General features: G+C 39.3%; 1 protein-coding gene across 15 annotated transcripts in view; it reads left to right on the top strand.

Moving 5' to 3' along the window:
* The window catches only part of lyst (lysosomal trafficking regulator), a 198,702-nt gene extending 176,311 nt beyond the window's left edge, over positions 1–22,391 (top strand). For 9 of the 15 annotated variants that reach the window (XM_053232372.1, XM_026939233.3, XM_026939235.3 and 6 more), the window contains 7 exons: positions 1,454–1,590; positions 2,006–2,095; positions 2,521–2,660; positions 11,119–11,216; positions 16,584–16,740; positions 17,214–17,285; positions 21,142–22,391. In XM_053232372.1, coding sequence (XP_053088347.1) covers positions 1,454–1,590; positions 2,006–2,095; positions 2,521–2,660; positions 11,119–11,216; positions 16,584–16,740; positions 17,214–17,285; positions 21,142–21,280 — 833 coding nt within the window. In that variant the 3' untranslated portion in view covers positions 21,281–22,391. The other 6 variants (XR_003404244.3, XR_008301402.1, XR_008301404.1 and 3 more) reach the window with 6 other exon arrangements.
* The last annotated feature ends 1,843 nt before the right edge of the window (positions 22,392–24,234 follow it).

The following is a 24,234-nucleotide window of genomic DNA, read 5'->3' as shown; positions in this document are numbered from 1 at the left end:
AAGATGATGTGAGCCAATTTTGGTGAAGATTGGACAAAATTTGGAGGAGGAGTAGCAAAAATGGCAGTAAGATGTAAGCATTTTTTAGCATGTTATTGTTACTTTTGACCAGTAGGTTGCACAAAATTTGTTGCAAATTTGGTGATGATTGGAGAAAATTTGTAGGAAGAGTAGTGGAAAAAAAAACAGTTTTTAGCAAAATCCAAGATAGTCGACAGGAAGTACACTTGAATTTCAGATGTTGGTGTGCGTTCACTGCTGCATACTCCAGAGAATTATAAGAAAAAATTAACTGTGAATTTACCACAAACTCTTCAAATGATATAAGGAAAACAATTAAAGTAGTTACAGTTCTTGACTGCAAGGTGGCACAATCACAAAACTTCTTGGTGCAATCACAAAACATTCAGGGCATGGTCCTGAAGATACTTATCACGTTTCGTGATTATCCGTAGATGCATTGCTGACATACACCTTCACATCCTGTTTTTTGCATTTGCCAGCGTGTTATAGGAGAACAGGGTTGAATATCAAAATTCCTTTGATAACTTTTGTTCAGACAGGTCTCAAGATGATGTGAGCCAAATGTGGAAGATTGAACAAAATTTGGAGGAGTAGTAGCAAAAATGGCAGTTAGATGTAAGATTTTTGGCATGTTATTGTAACTTTTGACCAGTAGGCGATGCTATCATGAAATTTGTTGTATAGCCTCAGGTCATGGTCCTGAAGATGCCTACCAAGTTTTGTGTCAGCGTGCAAAGTCATTGCTGAGATACAGCCTCACTTCCTTTTCGGCGGCTTCACCATTAGATTCGTTGGGCCATTACGGGAAAATCCCTGGACTATTCAAAATTCTTTTGTGAGGCTTACTGTGATGTGTGCCAGATTTGGTGATGATTGAACAAAATTTATAGGAGAAGAAGCGGAAAAAAAACTGTTTTTGACAAAATCCAAGATGGCAGAAAATGTAATTAAGCCTAAATTGATGTCATAGGGTGCACTCGTCTTGACACATGGTTCAAAAGTTATGACCATAAATGTACTTCCAAATTAGGCCCAAATTTGACCCAGTGGTGGCACTAGAACATTGGCAAAACTTGGCCCAAATTTGGTCAGAATGTTCCTTAGACTCTCCCCAGTCAGTGTGCCAAATTTCACAACTTTTTACCAGATGGTTCTATGGGCTCCCATAGACACCCTAGCCAGAAGAAGAAGAAGAAGAAGAAGAAGAAGAAATCAAACTATGCACCTTTGGTGCTTGGCCCCCTAAATATCAGGAAATGAAAGCGGAAATTCTGATCTATCTCTCACTTTGTTTTTCAACCAGCAGAGTATGCATTAATCTGCAAGCATATGGCTAGACTGACCATAATAGACAATTGAAAACAAGTTCAGTGTACAGTATGCTTCCTTCAGTAATGATGCTCTCAGCTCACCATTCACTGTTTCTTAGGTGTAAGAAGTATGCACAGCACAGATATCCAGTGGTCCGCCATTCTCAGCTGGGGCTACAGTGACAATATATTGCGTCTCAAGAGCAAGCAAAGTGAGCCACCCATCAATTACATCCAGTGTTCTCCGCTCCACCAGGTTTGACACTAACAGCATTGTTGCACAAAAAAAGAAACAAGCTTTTGAAATCACAGCGATATTACTAATCTAACAGCATGATAGTGCATAATTAATCTGAAAACTGCAGTCTAGCATAAACTCTACATTGTTTCATTTACTTAACATGCACATTATATTGTATATTTAACCCATTAAATTGTTTTTCTTCTTTGCTGGTAATTTCTTGGGGAATTTCTATTGTTAAAAAATGTACATAATACTGTTAGAAATCCAAGTGTCTTGAATTCAGCTTGAATCTGATGTGACATAATTATTGTATTATTATTGTGAATGTTAACATCTTTTTCCTCCTGCTGGATCTCCTACTTTACTGCAGTCTATTTATAAGCTGCCATGTTTGAATCCCATAAAACACATTCTCACTCTCTCTCAGGTGACAAGTTGTGCCTGGGTGTCTGATGGTTGTCAGCTGTTTACAGGCAGTAAATGTGGAGTGATCACCGCCTACAGCAACCGCTTCGTGGTAGGTTACTACAGAAGCACGAATCTCCTGCTTCCACCCCATCCATCCAGTCATTATGTCACACACACACACACACCACATTTTAGAGTGGTCTCATTTGTCATTTCTCTATTGCCCTAGAAACACATTTCCTGTAGCGCAGGTGGAGTAAGACAGGTGAAAGGATTGCACTGCCCTCTCACCTCACATTATCTTTACTTATCCCTCATCATCAATAAAAATAAAGATAATAGGGAAGAACTGTTGTGTCTTAGTTGGACACTTAAAACCAGTGGTATTTAAAAGCTTCAGAGTGAGCTTTTTCCTATTTTATTTTGTATTTATAAGGTTTCTGATCAAACACAAAATAAGGGACCTTGTAGGGGACCTTCTTTGCTATTTTGTATGAAATTCTTTCTGTTTCCTTCTTTCTTTTCCTTTTCTAGGCCTCTGAGATGGAAGTTGAGTCTCAGGTTCACTTGTATGGACACACAGATGAGGTCACAGGTCTTTTTGTCTGCAAACCATACAGCATCCTGATCAGTGTCAGCCGAGATGGAACCTGCATCATCTGGGATCTCAATCGGTTTGTGTACATGTGTGTGTATGAGTGTGAGTATGTGTGTTCTGTGGTCATAATATTTGGTTGCATATCCCTTGCAGCTTCTTCAGTTGTCATTTGTTTTGGGAGGTTTCTTCTTTCAGTATCCTCTTCAGGAGGTGAAATGCATGCTTAATCAAGTTAAGATCTGGCGATTGACTTGGCCAGTTTAAAACTTTCCACTTTTTTCCCCCTGATGAAGTCCTTTGTTGTGTTGGCAGTGAGTTTTTGGTCATTGTCTTGCTGCATGATGAAGTTCCTCCCAATTAGATTGGTTGTATTTCTCTCATCTCTGTATTTTTTTTGCCAATTCCAATCTGGCATTCCAATTCTTACTGCTGATGAGTGGGTTGCATCTTGTGAAATGGCCCCTGTACTTCTGCTCTCAAAGTCTTCTTTGAATGGTGGATTGTGATACCTTCAACCCTGCCCTGTGGAGATAGTTAGTGATGTCTTCTGGGTTTTTCTTCACAGCTCTCACAATTTTTTTTGTCATCAACTGCTGTTGTTTTCCTTGGCCAACCTGTTCCCTGTCTGGTTCCAAACTTGCTTTTGTGACTAGGACATTGGTCTTTTGAAATTTACTTATTTTCATTGAGATAATTTGTGTCTTTTCATTCATATAAAGTCAGAAAAGTACAGGTAAATTTCAAAATATCTTGTTTTTTTTCTGACCTCAAAGAGGATCACTACAGCGTCAAGACATTGCTGGACGCCTTGAATTATAATGAGTACAGCTGGGAGGTCATCAGAGACTTCAAAATCATGGCATTCCTGATGGTTCTCCAAGGAGGTTTTACCCAGTTTCCCTGCTATCTTTGTCTTTGGGACAGTAGGGACACCAAGGCGCACTACCAAAGGTGGGACTGGCCACAGCAGACCAAGTTCGCTGTGGGGAGGAACAACTTCAAGTGGGAGCCACTGGTGGACCCCCAGAAGGTGCTGAAGCCACCACTGCACATCAAATTGGCCTTATGAAACAATTTGTCACAGCTCTAGATAGGGAGTCGGCAGCCTTCAAGACTTCTTTCCTAAGCTTTCTGAGGCAAAAGTCAAAGACGGTGTCTTTGTCGGACTACAGCTAAAGAAGATCCTGGTTGCAAAGAATTCCCCAAGAAGCTCACAAGGAAGGAGAAAAGAGCTTGGAACAGCTTTGCCACAGTGGTTTCGGGCTTCCTGAGCAATTAGATTCAATTAGATTCACAATGCTGAAAACTATGTTGAGCTGGTTGAGACTCTGGTGAAGAACTATGGTACAATGGGCTGCAGGATGTCTCTCAAAGTCCATATCTTTGATGCAAATTTTGATAAATTCAAGTAGAACATGGGAGCGTATTCAAAAGAGCAAGGTGAGCAATTCCACCAGGATATACTGGACTTTGAAAGCTGCTACCATGACAATATAATGAGAACATGATGGGAGACTACATTTGGGGGCTGCGTTGTGAAAATGATTTACAGTATAATCATAAATCTCAAAAAACTCCTCACTTCTAAATCTTTTGTGGTCATTTTTATATAACTTTAATATAAATACATGTTAATTTTGTTTCAATTCAGAATTTTTCTGAATTTATGTGAAAGAAAAGATGCTAATTTGCCCGTTTTCTCAGTGAGTATAGGTAAATTTCAAGATACCAATGTCCTGGTCACAAAAGCAAAGTTTGAAGGCATTAATAGGCATTTTCTGTTCTTTTGAGGCATAAGCAATTAGAAAATAACACTTGCTACCCAGGAGCAAAAATTGTGTTACATAGTGTAATTTTCATTACTTGAAAAATGGGTGGGTTCAAACAAAAGGTGCCATGTTCTAAACTTGACACATGAGGAGAAATTCTGATCTGTCATCTCATATTCATCTTTTGACCTTAAACCCAAATGTCTTCAGTGTATAAGCAAAAACAAAAAGGGATTTGGCCTTGCCGTTCGAATACTTTTGGAGGAGACTGTATATCAGGATTTCCGTTAGCTGGTAAATACCAGTATTTGACCGGTTAAAAATCTGTGTAACCAGCAAATTCCAATCCTGCCAGACACAGAGTCTGGTAAAAATATTCACATAAAGAACATACGAATTTCAAAGTAAATAAGGTACATATAATTTTTAAAGTAAGTAATGTCTGTAATGAATATAGATGATAGATATAGATGTTTAAATGTAGTTTTTTAAGAGCACTGCCACTGGTGGTTGTATCATTACCTGCTGCTCGTTCAATTCTATGTTTTTACTGTTTAAAACAAACAAATAACCTTATGTGACAAAACACAACTGATTCCAATATGTAGTCACTGTTTCCCAAAAAGTAAACGAACATTCAAAATAAGTACACCATTTCTACCGCCACAATCATTAAGAGAGTAATTAACAGCCAGGTGTTACTAATGAAATGCACAAGATTAATCAATCATCTAAAGTGTGACTACCTCTATAAATATGGAACTTTTGGCAGTTTGGTGTTCTGGAGCACTCAGGTGTGTGTCTACATCATGCCAAGAAGAAAGGACATCAGCCATGACCTCAGAGAAGCAATTGTTGCTGTACATCAATCTGGGAACGGTTATAAGGCCATCTCCAAACAATTTGAAATTCACTATTCTACAGTGAGAAGGACTGTTTACAAATAAAGAGCCTTCAAGACAGTTGCCAACCTTCCCAGGAATGGGGATCCCAGCAAATTCAGTCCAAGGTCAGACCATTTAATGCTCAGAGATATAAAAAAAAAAACCAAAGAGCTACATCATGTAATCTACAGGCCTCTGTAAGCACATTAAATGTTTATGATCATGACAGTGCAATCAGAAAAAGACTGAACAAGTATGGCTTGAAGGGTGGCTATGAAAAAAGCTCCTTTTCTCCAAAAATTATATGGCAGCATGACTTAGGTTTGCAAAATTGCTCGAACGATATCCTTTGGACTGATGAGACCAAGGTGGTTTGTCATAGGGTAATTATTTGGGCTTGTTTTGCAGTCACAGGTCCTGGGAAACTTGCAGTCATTGAGACATCAACGAACTCCACTTTATACCAGAATATTCTTGAGACAAATGTGAGGCCATCTGTCCAGCAGCTTAAGCTGGGCAGACATTGGGTCATGCAACAGGACAGTGATCAATGTGGTGGAAATTCAGCTCTTCAAGAAGTCACAACCAATACTTAAATGTGCTCAAGCAAATATTTATTTCATCAAAGTACTTATTCATGAGCCCAAGTAGCCACTTCTGCTCTACCTAAGTTTACCTCAGAGTGCTAAAGAGTGCTACAAAGGGTTCTCAAGTTTTGCATGAATGTACATAGAAGCATACATGAATTATTCATCATATAGAGAACAAAGAGTAGAGTACATGATTGGTTACAAACCTGATTAACGTAGATCCTCCTTCTTGTTTGTCATATGAAATGGATTATTCTTCATCATAGTCTTCCGCCTACATCCCATAAGAGGTTTTTTTTTTTTTATGATCCCCATCATTATAAGGATCAGGGGGAAAATGGATAAGTTGCATGTATCTTTATTCTGCTGTATTCCTAATTTACGCCACAGTTTTGCACAGCTAAGACATATATTCTACCAACTGATCATCAGTTTGTGGAGGGATCCATCCAACTGCAGGGATATGAAAGAGATTGAAGTTAGGGGGAGTCCATTCAGCACTTCCAGTTGACTTATACCTGTTGTCTATTGGTCCGCCACTAATATACATGTGTACTAGAGGGAGGGCCTGCACCCAACTGATACCTGTGTCAGCCATAATTTTGGCTAATTTTAGCTTCGTAATTCGCGTAAGCGAATTACAATTCTCTGTCATCTGATTACAGTGGTATCTGAAGAGTGTGTGCATCGTCTGGTTGTGCAGTTTTCTTTGCAGCCCAATCAGCTAGGGCATTTCCCTGTGAAACACGGTCTGTATCACGAGTATGTCCATTTACAGAGAGAACTAGATTTAGGAAGGAGAACAGCATCCAGTAGATTCATGATCAGAATTTTGTGTGCGATCGGTTTGCCAGAGTAAGTAACAAAACCTCTGTGTTTGTACAAAACCCCAGTATCATGCAATGTTCTAAATGCATAATTGCTATCTATAAACACAGTCATTGTCTTTTTCTCAGCTAAAATACATGCTGTAGTAAGAGCAAACACTTCAGTGGCTTGAGCTGAAAGTGAAGCAGGCAATTTGTGACGTTCAATAACTGAATGTTGATCACACACTGCATATGCATATAAAGGTGAACCGTCAGAGAGTCTCAAACTGGAACCATCAACAAAATAAATGCAATCAGTGTTAAGATTCGGTATGTCAGTCAGGTCTGGTTGTGGTTTGACAGTAATATCCAAAACAGTCATGTGGGACCCTGTCCTTTGCAGTAGGAAGCAGGGTGGCAGGATTCACTGTGGTACAATGGTGAATAGTGGCATTCTGCAATGAGAATAAAACAATCTGAAAGGTTAACAAATGGGCATTAGATAAATGCTTAGTTTGAGCGCTATACATTTTTTTATACAATTATTTTAAAATATGATTATTATACTATTTTGTGTACATCGTGTGGGACATGGACCTCATGCATGGGAACTAAGTCAGAGGCGCAAAGAACAGCCTTTGTGGCCGCAGCCAGCAAGTGTATACAAGGGTGGCCATGCATAAAAGGATTGAGACGTTTGGAATAATAAGCCACAGGTTTCCATTTTTCACCATGAGACCACGTCAAAACACCAGACATGAAACCATTTTTTGTGTACATTCAAACGGAATGGTTTAGGGTAGTCGAGAGTGCCTAGGCAAGGAACACCAGCGATAGCAGGTTTTAATCATTCACAAGGCAATTTCAGCCTCCTCTGTCCATGAGACAAGTTCATTCATGCTGATAGGGAGTTTGTGAGCTAGGTCAGAGAGAGGTTGTGATATTTCAACACAATGAGGGCCCATGCATGGCAGTAATTTAACATACTGAGAAGAGACATGAGAGACATGACATGAGAGAGAGTTTTGGACTGATGGTATTCCTAGTTTGTGACCTAGTTAGCCAATATCAGATTTTTGATAGACTTCAAAGCACTTTTGTAAGTCACTCTGGATAAAGGCGTCTGCCAAATGCCATAAATGTAAATGTAAATGTAGAGAGAGATTCTCTCTGGATCAATTTTACAGCCCTCGTTTGAACTAATGTGTCCTAAGTACTTGACAGACTGTTGTATCAGCTGTAGTGTGGCGCATTTATGACCACTTTTTTTTTTTTGTAACAGCTGTGTAGTAAAGGAATTGGTAGAATCAGTGAAACCCTGAGGCATCACATTCCACTGATAGCGTGTACCCTTGAAACAAAAGGAAAAACAATACCTGCTGTCTGGATGAACTGGAATTGAGAAGAATGCCTTGGCCAAATTGATAACAGAGAAGAATTGGAAAGTTGGTGGAATTTCAGAGAGTATTGTGGCAGGATTCAAGGCACCCTTCTGTATCCAGTCCCTACCTTCTAGAACACTTTTCATCCAACTTCCTTCCAACTACCTCCCATCGACAGGTGAGGAACACTCTCCTCAACCCTAAATAGAGTTTGCTGCTCATGGTTGATTTGTACAGACACGCCAATAAACTGATCATTCTGAAATATATGACCAATATATCGGATTAACGGTTAACTGTAAATTTTGATTGATTACAGTTTGCTCCTCTGCCTCAACCTATTTTTGTAGAGGGACTGTCACTGTGTGCTCTGAATTGTCATCCAATTGAGGACAATCATGCATAAAGTGGCCTAGCTGACTGCAGTGATAACAAGCACCATAGGTGCTCCTACCTTGACCCTGAACTCAACCTTTACCACGTCCAAGACCTCTTCCCTGTCCTCCTCGATGCCAGGCAACTCCTCTGCCTTTGTTGTGGCCCTCTTAATAAAACTGAAGTTGCGCCATCTCAAAAGAGTTCTGAGTCTTTGTCTGCTTATCTCTCAAGATTCTTTCAGCATGTAGCACGTGATTGACAAACTCAGTGTAGTCCTGCCAGCTGATGCAGGTATTCTTTGCCAATTTTTCATCGCAATTTTTCTCTCTAGTCCTTATGCCAGAACCCGTCTCACTTACTGTGCTTTGTCCTCAGCATTCAACAGACCAGTGTAGTCATTAACTGCTTGGACTACATACTCAACATAATCCATGACTGACTCACCGTGTCTTGCCGCAGCTGTTCCCACTTAATTCCAAAACCTCGGGCCATGACTTTAGTCCACTCTTGATTCTTCAGCTTGACCATGCCATCCAGAGATTCCAGGTTCTTGACATTCAGCATTCACTTGTGATGTCTTTGACCATTGATTCCAATTCAGTCAGTTCAAGGGGCCAATACACAAAAAGGGTGTCTTCCTGTGTTCCTCCATTACCATCATCCTGTCCCGCCTGAGGATTAGGGAACTGGATCAGCGGCATTTGGTGTGACGTCAATGATGTGTGTCCTGTTTGGAACAGATTTGTTGATGATCTGAGACATCTTTTCATGTCTCCCACCACTGGTTTTGGCCCCTTGTCCTTTGGTTTAACTACCAGAGGGTCTTCTTGCTGAGGAGGCACTAGTTCTTCAATCTTCACTTCACTTTCAGGTGGCGCACAAGATTCGGCTCTGTGCACAGATGCAGAACCAGCTGGATAAGGAGGAGGATGAGGCACCTGTGTAGATAAAGACAGACTCACTGCAGCATCAAAGTAACCTCTTTTTGATTCATAGTAAATCTTGTCACTTTTTTTCTTCCCTCAAAAATATCCTGTCTACACTGAGCCTCTACCTGCTATTTAGCAAATTCTCCCCTATCCATACCACATCTGGTGTTTTTTTTCCTCCTATATAGCCTCCTATATCCTCCTATATCCAGCCTGTTTAATCTTTCTCGACTATACTCCTCTAACACAGTAACACTCATGGTGCCTTTTTCTGGAAACATCCCTGTAGTTAGCTTGTACCATAATTTAATGTCATTGCGGTCAATATCGCTGCAACTTTTCTCCATCTCTTTTAATGGACTGAGTGGTCTTTTGCTACTAGAAGACCCGATTTAAAAAAAAAATGTTTTTACTTTTTTTTTTCAAAAGGAAGAAAGCAAGGAAATAAGGAAATACTAATAAATAATGTCATTTGTGGTTTTTTTTTTTTTTTTTTTTTTAGAAAGAAGGAATAGGAAAAGAGTTTCTTGTGCATTTTCATTTAGTACCACTTAGTACATCTGCTAAGAGGGTTGCAGTTACATACTAAGTATAAATACATCCTTGACATTTAAACCTCTGTGCAACTTAACAGTAAACCTCATTTACTGCAGGTCCTCTTGACCCTTATTAAAATATTCCACTTGAGTAAATCAAGAAATAAAGTCACTTACAAAATTTGTAGCTCCATCACTCAGCCACTGAGAGCTAGATGAGTGTCTCAGTTTCTGAGAAAAAATTACTCTGTCCCAATTAAAGGTGCACACTGTTTTGGTCCTAAAATTAGATGGACACTTCCACTGAAATGTTGGAGCCTACCCAGGGACACCAAGAAATGTGTTAGAAATTCACCTCTTCAAGAAGTCACAACCAATACTTGAATGTGCTCAAGCAAATAAAGTACTTATTCGCAAGCCCAGGTAACCACTCCTGCTTGAAGCCAAGAGTGCTACAGAGTGCTACAGGTTCTTGAGACAGACTTGATTAACATAGATCCTCCTTCTTATTTGTCATATGAAACTGGTTATTCTTCATCATAGACTTCCTTCTACATCCCATAATAGTTATTTTTCTCTCCTACCTATCTACACACATATATGTCCTTGAGAAATGGTGCTTCTTCTCATGCGAGCAAAAAACATCATTTGAACAGACATAGTTCACATCATGAAAAAGATATATGTTTATAAAAAATCACCACATCAGCAAATTGACATCTGAATGGCTAAGAAGAAAAAAAAATCAAGGGGTTGGAATGGCTAAGTCAAAGTCCAGACCTCAACCCCATTGAAGGGTTGATGCTGTGGTGGAATCTTAGAGAATTTCTCCAAGAGATTGATAAACTCCAACAGAAAACGTTTATTTCAAGTTATTGATGCTAAAGGTGGTTCTACAGTTTTCTGAATTATAGGGTGTATTTATTTTTTTCCCAGCTGGTTTCTGAATGTTGATTTACTACGTATTACTACATATTGAAATCTCGTGTGTTTTTTGTTGTCAACTGAGGTTATTAGTTTGTAAAAGTTGGAGAGGACCATATAATTGGCCCTGATAAATAAAAACACAGAATTGAAGAAACGTGTACTTTCTTTTTCCCATGATGATATATATCATATGTATATATATATATATATATATATATATATATATATATATATATATATATATATATATATATGTGTGTGTGTGTGTGTTTGTTTTAATCCTACCATTATTACTGGTAGTGTTGAGTAATGGCAATTTTGTCTTTTTAGCCTGTGCTATGTGCAGAGTCTCACTGGCCACAAAAGCCCTGTGAATGCTGTGTCAGCAAGCGAGACCACAGGAGACATTGCTACTGTCTGTGACTCAGGTGAGTTAGTGCGATCTCCAGAACTGCAGTTCCTGAATGATGTTCATGCATTCCTTAATTTCATATGATCTATATGCCTCTTTCAGGCTACATTCAAACTACAGTTGGCCCAAATCAAAATTATTTACCTTATATAGACAGTGACCGCACTTCTTGAATCAGTCCCCCCATTTTCTTCCCATAGGCCTTTATATTATCCAGCCAATTTGGGTCCTTTTTCTGGGACCATTTTCATCAAGCTGTTTAATCTTTCTGTTTGGTCTTTCTACAGTCCCCAATGATTGTGGATGCATGGATGCATAGTTTGTATGTAGATTCTCTTTTATTCATCCTGGCTAAGATAATGCGTTTTCCTCTGTCTAGTTTAAGGGAAAGCCCAACTGTTCTCACAAAATCTGGCCTGTACTACTGTGCCATATCTGCACATGTCACAAAAGGTTCTGGCCTTCTCATGAAAGTGTCGACTAACACCTATATATGTCTACAGGTGGGGGACAAATTAATTATTTATGCTATAGGAGACATTCGCCCGCTGATCTCAAGATCAGAATTGCTTACTGTTCAGTTGTTCTTTTTGCTAATTGTCTTGGTAATGAGGCACAGGAAATAAGGTGTGGATTATTTGTAACCCCCTTGTCAGTTAGTACGCAATGCTCTCTTGGCAATGTTATTAGTTTAGGCTATAGGCAATAGTTTGTTTCTTCTACTGCACAGTCAGCCTGGGAGTTACAGTTTAGTTACATTGTCACTTAGAGGGAAGAGTCACTGCAATTCTATATAAAGTTCTTTTGACTGATCACCTATATTCTATCATGAAAAATGTATATCCTAATGGGAGTCAGGATATGGGAGGATGACAATTAGGCAAGTCATATGCTATGGCCTTCACAATCACCAGATTTCAGCCTAGATTTACATCCCAGATTTTGAAGCGATATGTTAGACAGGGCTGTAAAGCACCATCATCAAAACACCAACTGAGGGAACATCTTTTGAGAGAATGGTGTTCATCCCAGTTCATCCCAGTACAGTTACAGACTTGTAGAATTGATGCCAAGATGAATTAAAGGTGTTCTGACAGTTCATGGTGGCCCAGCACCTTACTAACACACTTTATGTTGTTTTTTTCCTTTAATTTGTAATGTATGCACACCTTCTGGATGAAAATGTTTGTTAAATTAGTCCACAGACCTTCAGCCAAGTTCTGATCATGATTTTCTCTTTGGGAACAAATCAAACAGGCTTTGTGGTAAATCTTAAAACACCTTTCAAGCCTCTGCTGCCATATGCTGCAATAATCAAGCTACTCATAATATACTATTCATATATACAGAGCTGGCAGTTTGGGCTGAGCTAGCCATGCACCACTGGGCTGTGCGAAAATTCACCTTGCTACGTGGTGTTTCTCAAGTCTGATCTCAGCAGAGACGCCTTGGAATTTTTACCATATATATTTATAAAAGCATCCTTTCTTACTGGTAGAGATAATAGTGGAGTTAATAATAGTAGAGCAACAGGAGCTAAATACTTTGCACCGTGACTTTTTCTGGAATACTGGTTGCCACCAAGAACAGCTTAATCATAGGGCTGACTGGGCCATCTCGAGGGGTCTCAAGCTGCAGCGTGAACGATATATGATGTTTAAATCAGTAAGCATAATAAACAATAATTCATTACAAAAACAGTTTTTTTATCACCTTTAATTTTTCTGGGATAACACCTAGACCAGTTAGGCAACACAGCAGTGCTATTGACCTATATTGACCAATAGATGTTAGTGGAGAACCAAGCACTAATATTACTGAAACGGTGCTCAATTGACATGCTGTCTAGCCTGCTGCAGACTCCAAATCTCAATTCAATTCAAATTTATTTGTATTGCATTTTTAACAATTGACATTGTCTAAAAGCAGCTTTACAGAAATATATAAATTCCAGATATAAATTTTAAATTTATAAATGTATCCCTAATGAGCAAGCCAAAGGCAACAGTGGCAAGGAAAAACTCCCTAAGACAACATGCGGAAGAAACATTGAGAGGAGCCAGACTCAAAAGGGGACCCATCCTCATCTGGATGACACCAGATGTGCAACATCATCCACACATCCCAGTTTACCAAAACACTCTATGTCCATGAACCCTCCAGATCTCCGCCTTTACCTAAGAAAAAAGCTATTGAAAAAAGCTATTAACAAAAAGCTTGACTTCACAAATGTGTTTTCAGCCTAGACTTAAATACTGAGACTGTGTCAAAGTCCTGAACACTAATTGGAAGGCTGTTCCATAACTGTGGGGCTATATAAGAGAAAGCTCTACCCCCTACTGTAGCCTTCATTATTTGAGGTGCCAACAAAGAGCCAGTATCTTTTGATCAGTAGGCATGGCAGATGCCTACTAAAAGAACAGAAGTTCACTCAGGTACTGCGGTGCGAGACCATTCAGTGCTTTATATGTCAATATTTTATAATCAATGCAAAATTTTACTGGGAGACAATGCAGTGTGGACAAGATAGGGGTGATGTGCTCATATCTTCGGGTTCTAGTAAGGACTCTTGCTGCTGCAGTCTGGAGCATCCAGACTGAAAGGCATTACTGTCCAACCAAGAGGGCTATCCTAGGAATATTATCTACATGAGCTTCAAATGAGAGACTGGAGTCAATAATCACGCCAGTCAAGTCTTTTACTGCTGCACATGATGTAACTGAAAGGCCATCCAGAGTTACTATTACATACACACTGAAACTGGACAGTTGAAGACTGGAAAATGACCAGGTAATTTTTTTTCTAATCTTCAACTGACCAGTTTGGGTGAGTCTGTGCCCATGATAGCCTCAGGTTCCTGTTTTTGACTGACAGGAGTAGAATCCAATGTGGTCTTCTGCTGTTGTAGCCCATCCACCTCAAGGTTTGTTTATAAAAGTTGTGCATGCTGAGATGCTTTTCTGCTTACCACGATTCTGTATAAACTCTAGAGACTGTTTGAAAATTCCAGGAGATCAGCAGTACTCAAACCAGCCCATCTGGTAACATCCATGCCACAATCAAAGTCACAGAGAGTCACACTTTTTCTTCATTCTGATGTTTGATGTGAACATTACCTGAAGCTCTTAACCTGTATCTGCATGATTTTTGCATTGCACTGCTGCCACATGATTGGCTGATTTGATAACTGCAGTAATGTGCAAGTGTACAGGTGTTACTAATAAAGTGGATGGTGGGGCCCCTGAGGGTGCTGTCCCAATTCTCAAGTTTCATGTCAATTAATCAAGCTGTTGAATAGGTATGGACTTACTTCCTGACTGGCAGCTTTGCAGTCAAATTTGTTTGTGTGTTACAGGCTAATGCTGAATATCAAAAAAAGCCAAGGATAAATGGAAAAAAGATAAATGGTTCAAAAGTTATAAGCAAAAATGTACCTTGAAATTTGACACAATGGTGGTGCTGGAGGCATTGAAGGGCAGAGTCCAAAACTGGTGAAATGACTAATCAGTGTGCCAAATTTCACAACTTTTTTACATACAATTCTGTGGGCTACCATACAGTTCTATGGGGTGCCATAGACTTCCAGCATAGAATAATAATCACACACAGAAACAATAGGGTTTCAGTGCTTGACCAATAATAATAATAATAAACATACCTTTCTTCAAGCACTACATAGCACCAACTTTTTCATTTGTAAACAGTCTTATGAATTTATAAATGCATTTTCAAAATATGACAATTTCCTGTTTTGTGCCACTGTCAAATTTGTTTGCATGCTATGGGCAAACGCTTTTGCATAGCAAAAATCCATCTGATAACTTTTGTACAGCTTTGTCTGAAGATGATCTGAGCAAAAGTGGTGAAGACTGAACAAAAATTGTGGGCTATAAATAATTAAAAAAAAAATTAATGGTTTTCGGTCATTTCCAAATGGTGCATAAACTGGTGGGCATGATTTTTTTTTTTTTAAACATCAGTTGACCTTAGCTGAAGCTTCCAAGGAATCAGACCAAAAAAAGAATCATGATCCTAAATCAAACACTTGGGAAGTAATGGGGGAAAAAAAACATATTTTGTCTTTATTATAGCACCACCTAGTTGTCAAACGAGACAAAACTTAATAGGGTCTGTCAAGACCGCATTCTTGAGGAATGTGCTGAGTTTTGTGCAAAAAATGTTGAAGAAAGTGTTGCTGAGATATCATTTTATGACATCTCATTGAGATAGCATTTTATATATGCTGTACTTGAGTTGCGTATCTACTGCGTATCTGCTGCGCATGCTTTGGCTCCAAGGTCTCTACTATGGGGACTCTGACTCCACTTTTCACAAGTCTCCCATTTCGACCCCAAAAAGGATTTAAAAACGCAGAATGGGAGTGAATGGTGCCCTAATAGGAAAACATACAATTACAATAGGGTGCACCTTTGGTGCTATTCTTAGGGTAAGGAATAATGGGTTTCTGTGCCCTAAGAAAATGCAGTAAATGATTGCACCTTTTGGATTGCTACTCCTGTTTAGGCATTCTGTGTAGGGTATGAAAAAATAGACTTTAAAACACTATCTATGCATTATATAGAGAGTGATTTAGGAATTTAGTATTGGGGGAGCAGTGGTGGCACAGTAGCACAGCAGGTAGCGTTGCACCCTCATAGCTTCAGGGTCCCCAATTCGAACCTGAGGTCAAGTTACTGTCTGTGTGGAGTTTTGCAAGTTCTCCCTGTGTCTGTGTGGGTTTCCTACCACTTCCCAAAATATGCTTATAGCGTGCTTATACTTGTGCACACACATGTGCGCACATGGTGCCCTGTGAAGAATTTCCCTCATGGGATCAATAAAGTATATCTATCTATCTATCTATCTATCTATCTATCTATCTATCTATCTATCTATCTGTCTGTCTGTCTGTAAAGGACTGGTGTCCTGTCCAGGGTGTTTTCCCACTTCATCCCAGTGTTTGAGGAATGGTCTCTGGCTCCACCATCAGGTTAAAGCTATTAAAGCTGAATGAAATTCATCCCTATATACACTGTATTACTCCCTTTTTTTTACACATATTATGAAATGTACTACACAGCATATGAAATAATGTGTTTCTCTACACTAAATAGTGGCCATTAGGGGGCCTTTTATGATTCAGTTCCCTTCTCCCTCTACAAGTTCACTACCTAACCTATAAATGCACAGCGGATAAAATATTCTGTTGTTTGGGATTCTATAATTTTGTACCCTAATTAGTGAATTATATATTAAATATAGGGAATCATACTAGGAATTCTGCTCTCTATTCCTTATAGAGTATATAAATGTACAGATAATTAAATAATAGGATTTTACTCTTTAGCAGTCTGTATTAGTGTTGTGCTTTTGTTCTGTGTAGTGGGTGGAGGAAGTGACTTGCGACTGTGGACAGTAAATGGCGATTTGATTGGTCATGTCCACTGCCGAGAGAACATCTGCTCTGTTGCGTTCTCTAATCAGCCAGAGGGGGTGTCAGTTAATGTGATTGCAGGAGGCCTACATAATGGAGTCGTGAGGTGAGAGACTATACATAAAACACAAAGTACTGCAAAATGCATGTTTGTGTGTATTATTTCTCTGATTATTCTTGAGACTTTGTTCAGTTAAAAAAGAACAGCTTAGAGTGTGGACATTAGTGGCAAAGCTGCCACTGTTAGGCAGTTGAGCATGAGTCTCTGCCCTCTCTACTCCAGGGAAGCAGTTTCAAGTTCTCTGACTCAAACTTTCTAATAAGCTGGGATATGCTTAAAAAAAAAAAAATTCACTGTACCGTTTTTGTGTATATGACGACACAGTTCATCTTCTTAATTGCTATCTTCTTGTTTTTTCATCAATATATAGATGCTACTTTTAGCCAATTGTCTATATCAGTTCACAATGATTCCATTAGTGTCAGCCATGTCAGCATATTACCTTTGTTACTTGTCCCTGCTCTCTTTCATTTCTTTGCTTTCATGAACTCCCTCCCTCCCTTTTTCTGCCCACTAAGGCTGTGGAGCACATGGGACCTGAAGCCAGTGAGAGAAATAACCTTTCCCAAGTCCAACAAGCCTATAGTAAGGTACGTGCAGGTACACCATGTTGAAACCTACTGCTGGTTTTCATATGTCAGATACATGTAGTTTAATTCTGTAGCGTAAATAAATAGAGTGGCAGAAGTTTGCATACTCTTGTACACCTCAAAAGTACAAAGAAAAATTACAATGAAATGGATAGTATTCTACAAGTCATGTAGTGTGTTGGCTCCCCCTATTATATATCTACATGATTTTATGCATTGATTTGTTGCCATATGATTGGCTTTCCTAATAAAGTGTATGTATATGTATTTTGCTGTACAATGAAGACATTTGGGTTTTATATCAAAAGATGAAAATGAGGTGAGATGATACATCAGAATTTCAGCTTTCATTTCCTGATATTTACATCTAGATGTATTAAACAAACTTAGAACATGGCACCTTTGGTGGCAAAACACCCAAATTTTTTGAAAATATGTTGGAACAGACAGTAATTTTAAGTAAATTAAAGTAAATAACATTCAATATTTGGGTGCATATCTCTTGCTTGCAATAACTGCATCAAGCTGGGCACCCACTGACATCACCAAACTGTTGCATTCTTCTTTTATGATGATTTTCCAGGCTTGTACTGCAGCATCTTTAAGATGGTAATTTTGGGTGGTCTCTCCCTTCTGTCGCCTATTCAGGAGGTGAAATGCATGCTAATTTGGGTTAAGGTCTGACGATTGACTTGGCCAGTCTGAAACCTTCCCCTGATGAAGTCCTTTGTTGTGTGGGCAGTGTGCTTTGGGTCATTGTCTAGCTGCATGATGAAGTTCGTCCCAGTTATATTGGATGCACTTCTCTGGAAATTGGCAGACAGAATGTTTCTATAGACTTATGAATTCATTCAGCTGTTACCATTATGAATTACAGTCAGGTCCATAAGTATTTGGACAGTGACACAATTTTCTTAATTTTGCCTCTGCAAAGCAGCCATGCAAGCCCAAGCCATGACAATACCTCCAGTGTCCTTGCATGATAAGCTTGTATGTTTTGGATCATGAGCAGATCCTTTCTTTCTCCACACTTTGGCCTTTCCATCACTTTGCTAGAGGTTAATCTTGGTTCCAGAACTTTTCTAGCTCATCTCTATATTTCTTTGTGAATTCCAATCTGGTCTTACAATTTTTATGCTGATAAGTGGTATGCATCTTGTGGTATGGCCTCTATATTTCTGCTCTCAAAGTCTTCCCTGCCCTGTGGAGGTTTTTGGTGATGTCACAGCTTTTCTACACAGCTTTCACAATGTTTCTGTGTCACCGACTGCTGTTGTTTACCTTGGCTAACCTGTTCCATGTCTGCTTGTTAGTACACCAGTGGTTTCTTTCTTTTTTTGGAACATTCCAAATTGTTGTATTGGTAATGCCTAATGCTTGTGCAGTGGCTTAGATTGATTTTCCCTCTTTTCTCAGCTTCAAAATGGCTTGCCTTTCTACCATAAAAAGCTCATGCTGGTTTATCCTTTTTAATAACAAATGCAGTCTTCACAGATGAAACCCAGGACTCAAACCCAGAGTAGACATTCAGAACTATTAATTGTTTAAACAATCAAGTTTTGATCTCAAACCCAAACGTCTTCAGTGTATAGCAAAAACAAAACAATTGACCTTGCTGTTCCAGTATTTTCGGAGGGGACTGTATATATGGCCAAAAGTATGTGGACCTCTGACCAATCACACCCATATCTGCTTTATGTACTTACTGAACAATAGTGGAATGTGGCTGTGGAAATTTGCCCATTCAGTCACAAAAGTATTAGTGAGGTCTGGCATGCAGTAAGCATTCTAATTCATCCCAAAGGTATTCAGTGGGGTTGAGGTAAGGCTATGTGCAGGCCAGTTAAGTTCTTCCACACCAAACTTCCACCTTTGTGATAACAGTTTGGGTGTGTTGGTCAGGTGTTCTCAGCTTCAAAATGGCTTGCCTTTCTACCATAAATGGTATCTGTGTGTGTGTGTGTGTGGACACTATATGGACATTTGTATAAATGTCCATATAGTGTCCACACACACACACACACACACACCGATCAGCCATAACATTAAAACCACCTGCCTTATATTGTGTAGGTCTCTGGTTTCATGAACATGACAATGAGGTCAATGAGAGCAAGTATTAGTACAGTGTTCCTAATAAAGTTTTTGGTGATTGTATATCAATATTCACTCCATATGTACACTAATCAGCCATAACATTAAAAGCACCTGCCTAACATTGTGTAGGTCCCCCTTGTGCCACCAGAACAGCTCTGACCTATCGAAGCGTGGACTCCACAGGACCTCTGAATGTGTGCTGTGATATCTGGCACTAAGATGTTAGTAGCAGATCCTTTAAATCCTGACTTGTTTGTCCAGCACATGCCAGATGTGCACATCCCACACTGCTGGAAGAGGCAGTGTGATGCTCTGAGCAATGTTCTGCTGGGAAACCTTGGGTCTTGGTATTCAGGTGGATGTTACTTTGACATGTACCACCTACCTAAACATTGTTGCATACCAAGTACACCCCTTGGTATTCCCTAATGGCAGTGGCCTATTCCAGCAAGATAATACGCCCTGCCACACTGCAAAAATTGTTCAAGAATGGTTTGAGGAACATGACAAAGAGTTCAAGGTGTTGACTTTGCCTCCAAATTCCCCAGATCTCAATCTGATCGAGCATCTGTGGGATATGCTAGACAAACAAGACCGATCCATGGAGGCCCCACCTCGCAATTTACAGGACTCTGCTGCTAAAGTCTTGGTGCCAGATACCACAGTACACCATCAGAGCTGTTTTGGTAGCACAAGTGGGACCTATGCAATATTAGGCACATGGTTTTAATGTCATGGCTGATTGGTGTATATATGGAGTGAATATTGATATATACTCACTGAACACTTTATTAGGAACACTGTAAAAAAAAAAAAACTTATATAGTTTTTTTTTTTTTTTTTTTTTTACAGTGTTCCTAATAAAGTGTTCATTGAGTATATATCAATATATGTAGTTATAGGTAAATAGACAGATACACACACATATATATAAATACACTCACCCTCAACTTTAATAGGAACACCTGTACAACTGCTCATTTATGCAGTCATTTATCCAATCATTCAATTATGTGGCAGCAGCACAATAAAATCGTGCAGGTACAGGTCAAGAGCTTCAGTTAATGTTCACATCAAACATTAACATTGTTAATTAATAATGCTGTACTTAAGTCATTGAGTGAGAGACAATTCTGTGGGTGGAAACGCCTTGTTGAGAAGAGAGGTCACAGGAAAATGGTCAGATTGGTTTGAGCTGCCAGGAAGGACATAGTAACTCAAATAATCACTTTTTACAATTGTGGTGAGCAGAAAAGCATCTCAGCATGCACAAAACATCGAGCCTTGAGGTGGATGGGCTACAACAGCAGAAGACCACATCATAAACTTCCTGTCAGCTCAGACCTGTCTGGTCATTCTCCTCTGATCACGATCAAAGTCACAAAGATAACATATGTTCCCCATTCTGATGTTTGATGTGAACATTAACTGAAGCCTTTGACCTGTATCTGCATGATTTTATGCATTGTGCTGCTGCCACACAATTGGCTGATTAGATAATTGCATAAATAAGCAAGTGTACAGGTGTTCCTATTAAAGTGGACAGTGAGTGTACATGTATATACACATACGTGTATATACATGTACACTCACTGTCCACTTTAATAGTAGTATATAGTTTGAAAGAACTTTTGCTTTGTGACATGGGGGATTATTATGCTAGGATAAATTGTGGGTAAATGGGTAAACTGTGACTATAAAGGGATGCATGTGATCAGCAACAATATTCAGATAACTCTGCTGACCTGTTTATTTTCAGTCTTACTTTCTCATGTGATGGACACCACCTGTACACAACGAACAGCGAGGGCACGGTGATTGCATGGTGTCGACGGGATCAGCAGCGCATGAAGCTGCCCATGTTCTACTCATTCTTGAGCACCTATGCTGCAGGCTGAAAGAATGGGAACTACACTCTTTAACTGTTCTACAACCATTAATAACCTCTGGAAAGCCCACTACATTAGAATGAGAAGAGGCCTGCATGCACCAGATTTAAAGTACTATGAGAATCCCCCCTTTGGAGAGGGAATGTGTGCTAAAAGTGAATGCACTGTAAGAAGAGTGTTATGTATCTATTGATGAAGATAGGAGAATATGTGTTTGTGGAAAATAATGAAGGCCTTGGACCACTGGTTCTTTCCTCATGCTCTATGATTCTGTTTCTTTTTTGTCATGTATACATCTTTTATTTTATTTTGTTTTTGGTTATTGCAGTTTTATTTGTAGTGTTTTTTTCCCTCCATGTCTATTTGGTGGTGTTTTATTTTGTAATTTGACACTCCACACAATCCTGGCTCTTTCTGAAAACCCAACTAAAAACCATTTACCTTTGAAGCTAAAATAAAATTCTTTTTCCTAAAGTTTCCTTTGTCCTCACACCAGCCGTACCAGCAGCCTTAGACTGTGACTCTGTCCAGGTTACTGGGTGAATCTTAAATTAGCATACAGAATTAACTATTTTGCTGTGGTGCAGCAGAAAAATTAAAAGCAGAATTTGGGTGCATGTGATGGAAAAATAGAGGGCCACCTTCAGGCACAGAAAAGAATACCAGAGATGGTAAGAGAGAAATATACTTCCTCTCTTGAAAAGTGGAATTTGTGTGGTTTTCTGTCATTAGGAGTCTTATTGTGACATAGCTAGATGTAGTAGTGAAATACCAGTGGAGGAAATAAGCAGTCTGTCCAATTCATTAATTGCAGCAAGAGACCATTTTGGATCGTATTGTAGCCAGACTGTTAAAGCTGGTGTGTCTTGATGGTGTGAAAATAACATAGCAATTAACCTAAAATGATAGAAATGACCTTTCTCTTGACTCTTGAAAGCATTTTGGAGCCATTTCTTAGTAAAATGAGCACATTTGTTTGCTCTCAGAAAGGGAAAGTTGGCTGTCCAGTCCTCTTAAGAACCACTACAGTTTTTGTTCCCTCATTATTGCTACCCTTGGACTGCATTTCTATGCCATTTCCTTACATTTTATCTTAGAATAAAGAGGATAATTAATGTTGTTTGCAATGTCTTTGAGTTGTTTGCTTGTTTATATATGAATATAAATAAGTATTTAAATATGTATTTAAATACATATATAAATATGTATTTAAATATCTTTAATAGCGTGTGGTGTGTTTCCGCCTGGTGAGTTGGAGGCCACTGGGAGCTCATTTTAGAAATGCACTCTGATTTGAAATACAGGCCTACTCACCTTAATCTAGGACTGACCATGACTGGCAGTTTTATATCATCTGCCACACTCCCTGGAATAATTGCAGCCTTCGTAAAGAGCTCAGTCAATTTAACTGGATGTTACAGTATCAGATCGAGATTTTGGGAAGCCCAGTGGTGTCATCGGTGACGTAAAATTAAGCAGGGAAGCCTCTTCAGCCTCCACACCCCCCACTGCACTCAGCTGCAGGGTGTAAAGACTTTTTGCTCTTTTGCACATTGGCAATGGGAAAGGACTGTTAAAAGGCATTTGATAATTCTCCAAAGTAAAATGCCCCAATTGCAGACTTCAGGATTTAGCAGCCTGTGTCAACCTGTTCCTTAAGGTCGCAGTGCTACCTTCATGTCTCAGTGCAACCATTAATATGGCTCAGTCATAAGATGTGTGAGGTTCCCCACACGTCATCTTTCAGAGATCTGCCCAGCCAGCATGGCTTGATGGGGCCCACATGGGCCAGCTGGGTTCCACATGGGCATGGGTTCTGATACATGGGCTGTTACCAGGGCCCAGCTTGGCTGCAGAGAAAGCATAATGAGCTACAAGTGGGCAGCCCAGAAAATCTACACATGTGGGGCGTACGCAGGCCCTTGGTGGGCTTGTTTAGTATGTCTTAGACCCAATCTCTTCTCTTCAGTAGAAGAGCAGAAGCAGATGAATCTACTTTTAGTGTTAATTATATTAAATTACAGTGATTATCTAAAATTCTTATTTTTTACTTCCTAAAATTAGAATAATTAAGTGACTTCCTTTATAATATCCAATCCACCAATACTGCACATAGATGGTTTGAGAGCAAAAGATTACTATGATATCATAGATCAGAATTTCAGATTTCATTTCAGTTCAGTTCAGTTTTATTTGTATAGCGTTTAACAATGGACATTGTCACAAAGCAGCTTTACAGAAGTGAATACATTGAGGATATAAATTTTAAATGTACAAATTTATCCCTAATAAGCAAGCCAGAGGTGACGGTGGCAAGGAAAAACTCCCTGAGATGATATGATGAAGAAACATTGAGAGGAACCAGCCTCAAAAGGGAACCCATCCTCATCTGGGTGACAACGGATAGTGCAATTATGAATAAATCCCTTCTATAACTGTGTACTACATGGACAAATAGTGCAATTGTGTAACCAGTAAATTCATTACAGTTTTCACATGGAGTCTGTTTTGTTGAACCTGTCCACTATTGGAGACCTGAGTGCAAAACTGCTCGCAGCAACCGCAACCCCAAAGCCACAACAGCAATTGCAGTCCCAAACCATCACAGTACAACTGCCCATATGAACCGCAGTTCAACGCTATCTCCAAGGTTTTATTGATAGAGACTTCAAAGCACTTCAAAGCACTTCAAAGCACTTCTGTAAGTTACTTTGGAATGGACAAAGTAACAAATGCCATAAATGTAAATGTGAATGTTATGATATAACTCACGATGGTAGCAGCTGAATGAATTCAGAAGTCTACAGAAAAATTCTGCCTGCCGATTTACAGAGAATGCATCCATCATGCAGCAAGACCCAAAACACACTGCCAACACAACAAAGAACTTCATTAGAAGAAAAAAGTGGAAGGTTTTAGACAGTCCAAGTCAATCACAAGACCCAACTGAGCATGCATTTCAC

Source organism: Pangasianodon hypophthalmus, chromosome 3, assembly GCF_027358585.1.
Source record: "Pangasianodon hypophthalmus isolate fPanHyp1 chromosome 3, fPanHyp1.pri, whole genome shotgun sequence".
NCBI classification, from domain to species: Eukaryota; Metazoa; Chordata; class Actinopteri; order Siluriformes; family Pangasiidae; genus Pangasianodon; species Pangasianodon hypophthalmus.
Note: the sequence above shows the minus strand (reverse complement) of the source record. Positions and strands in the feature narration are given on the sequence as shown.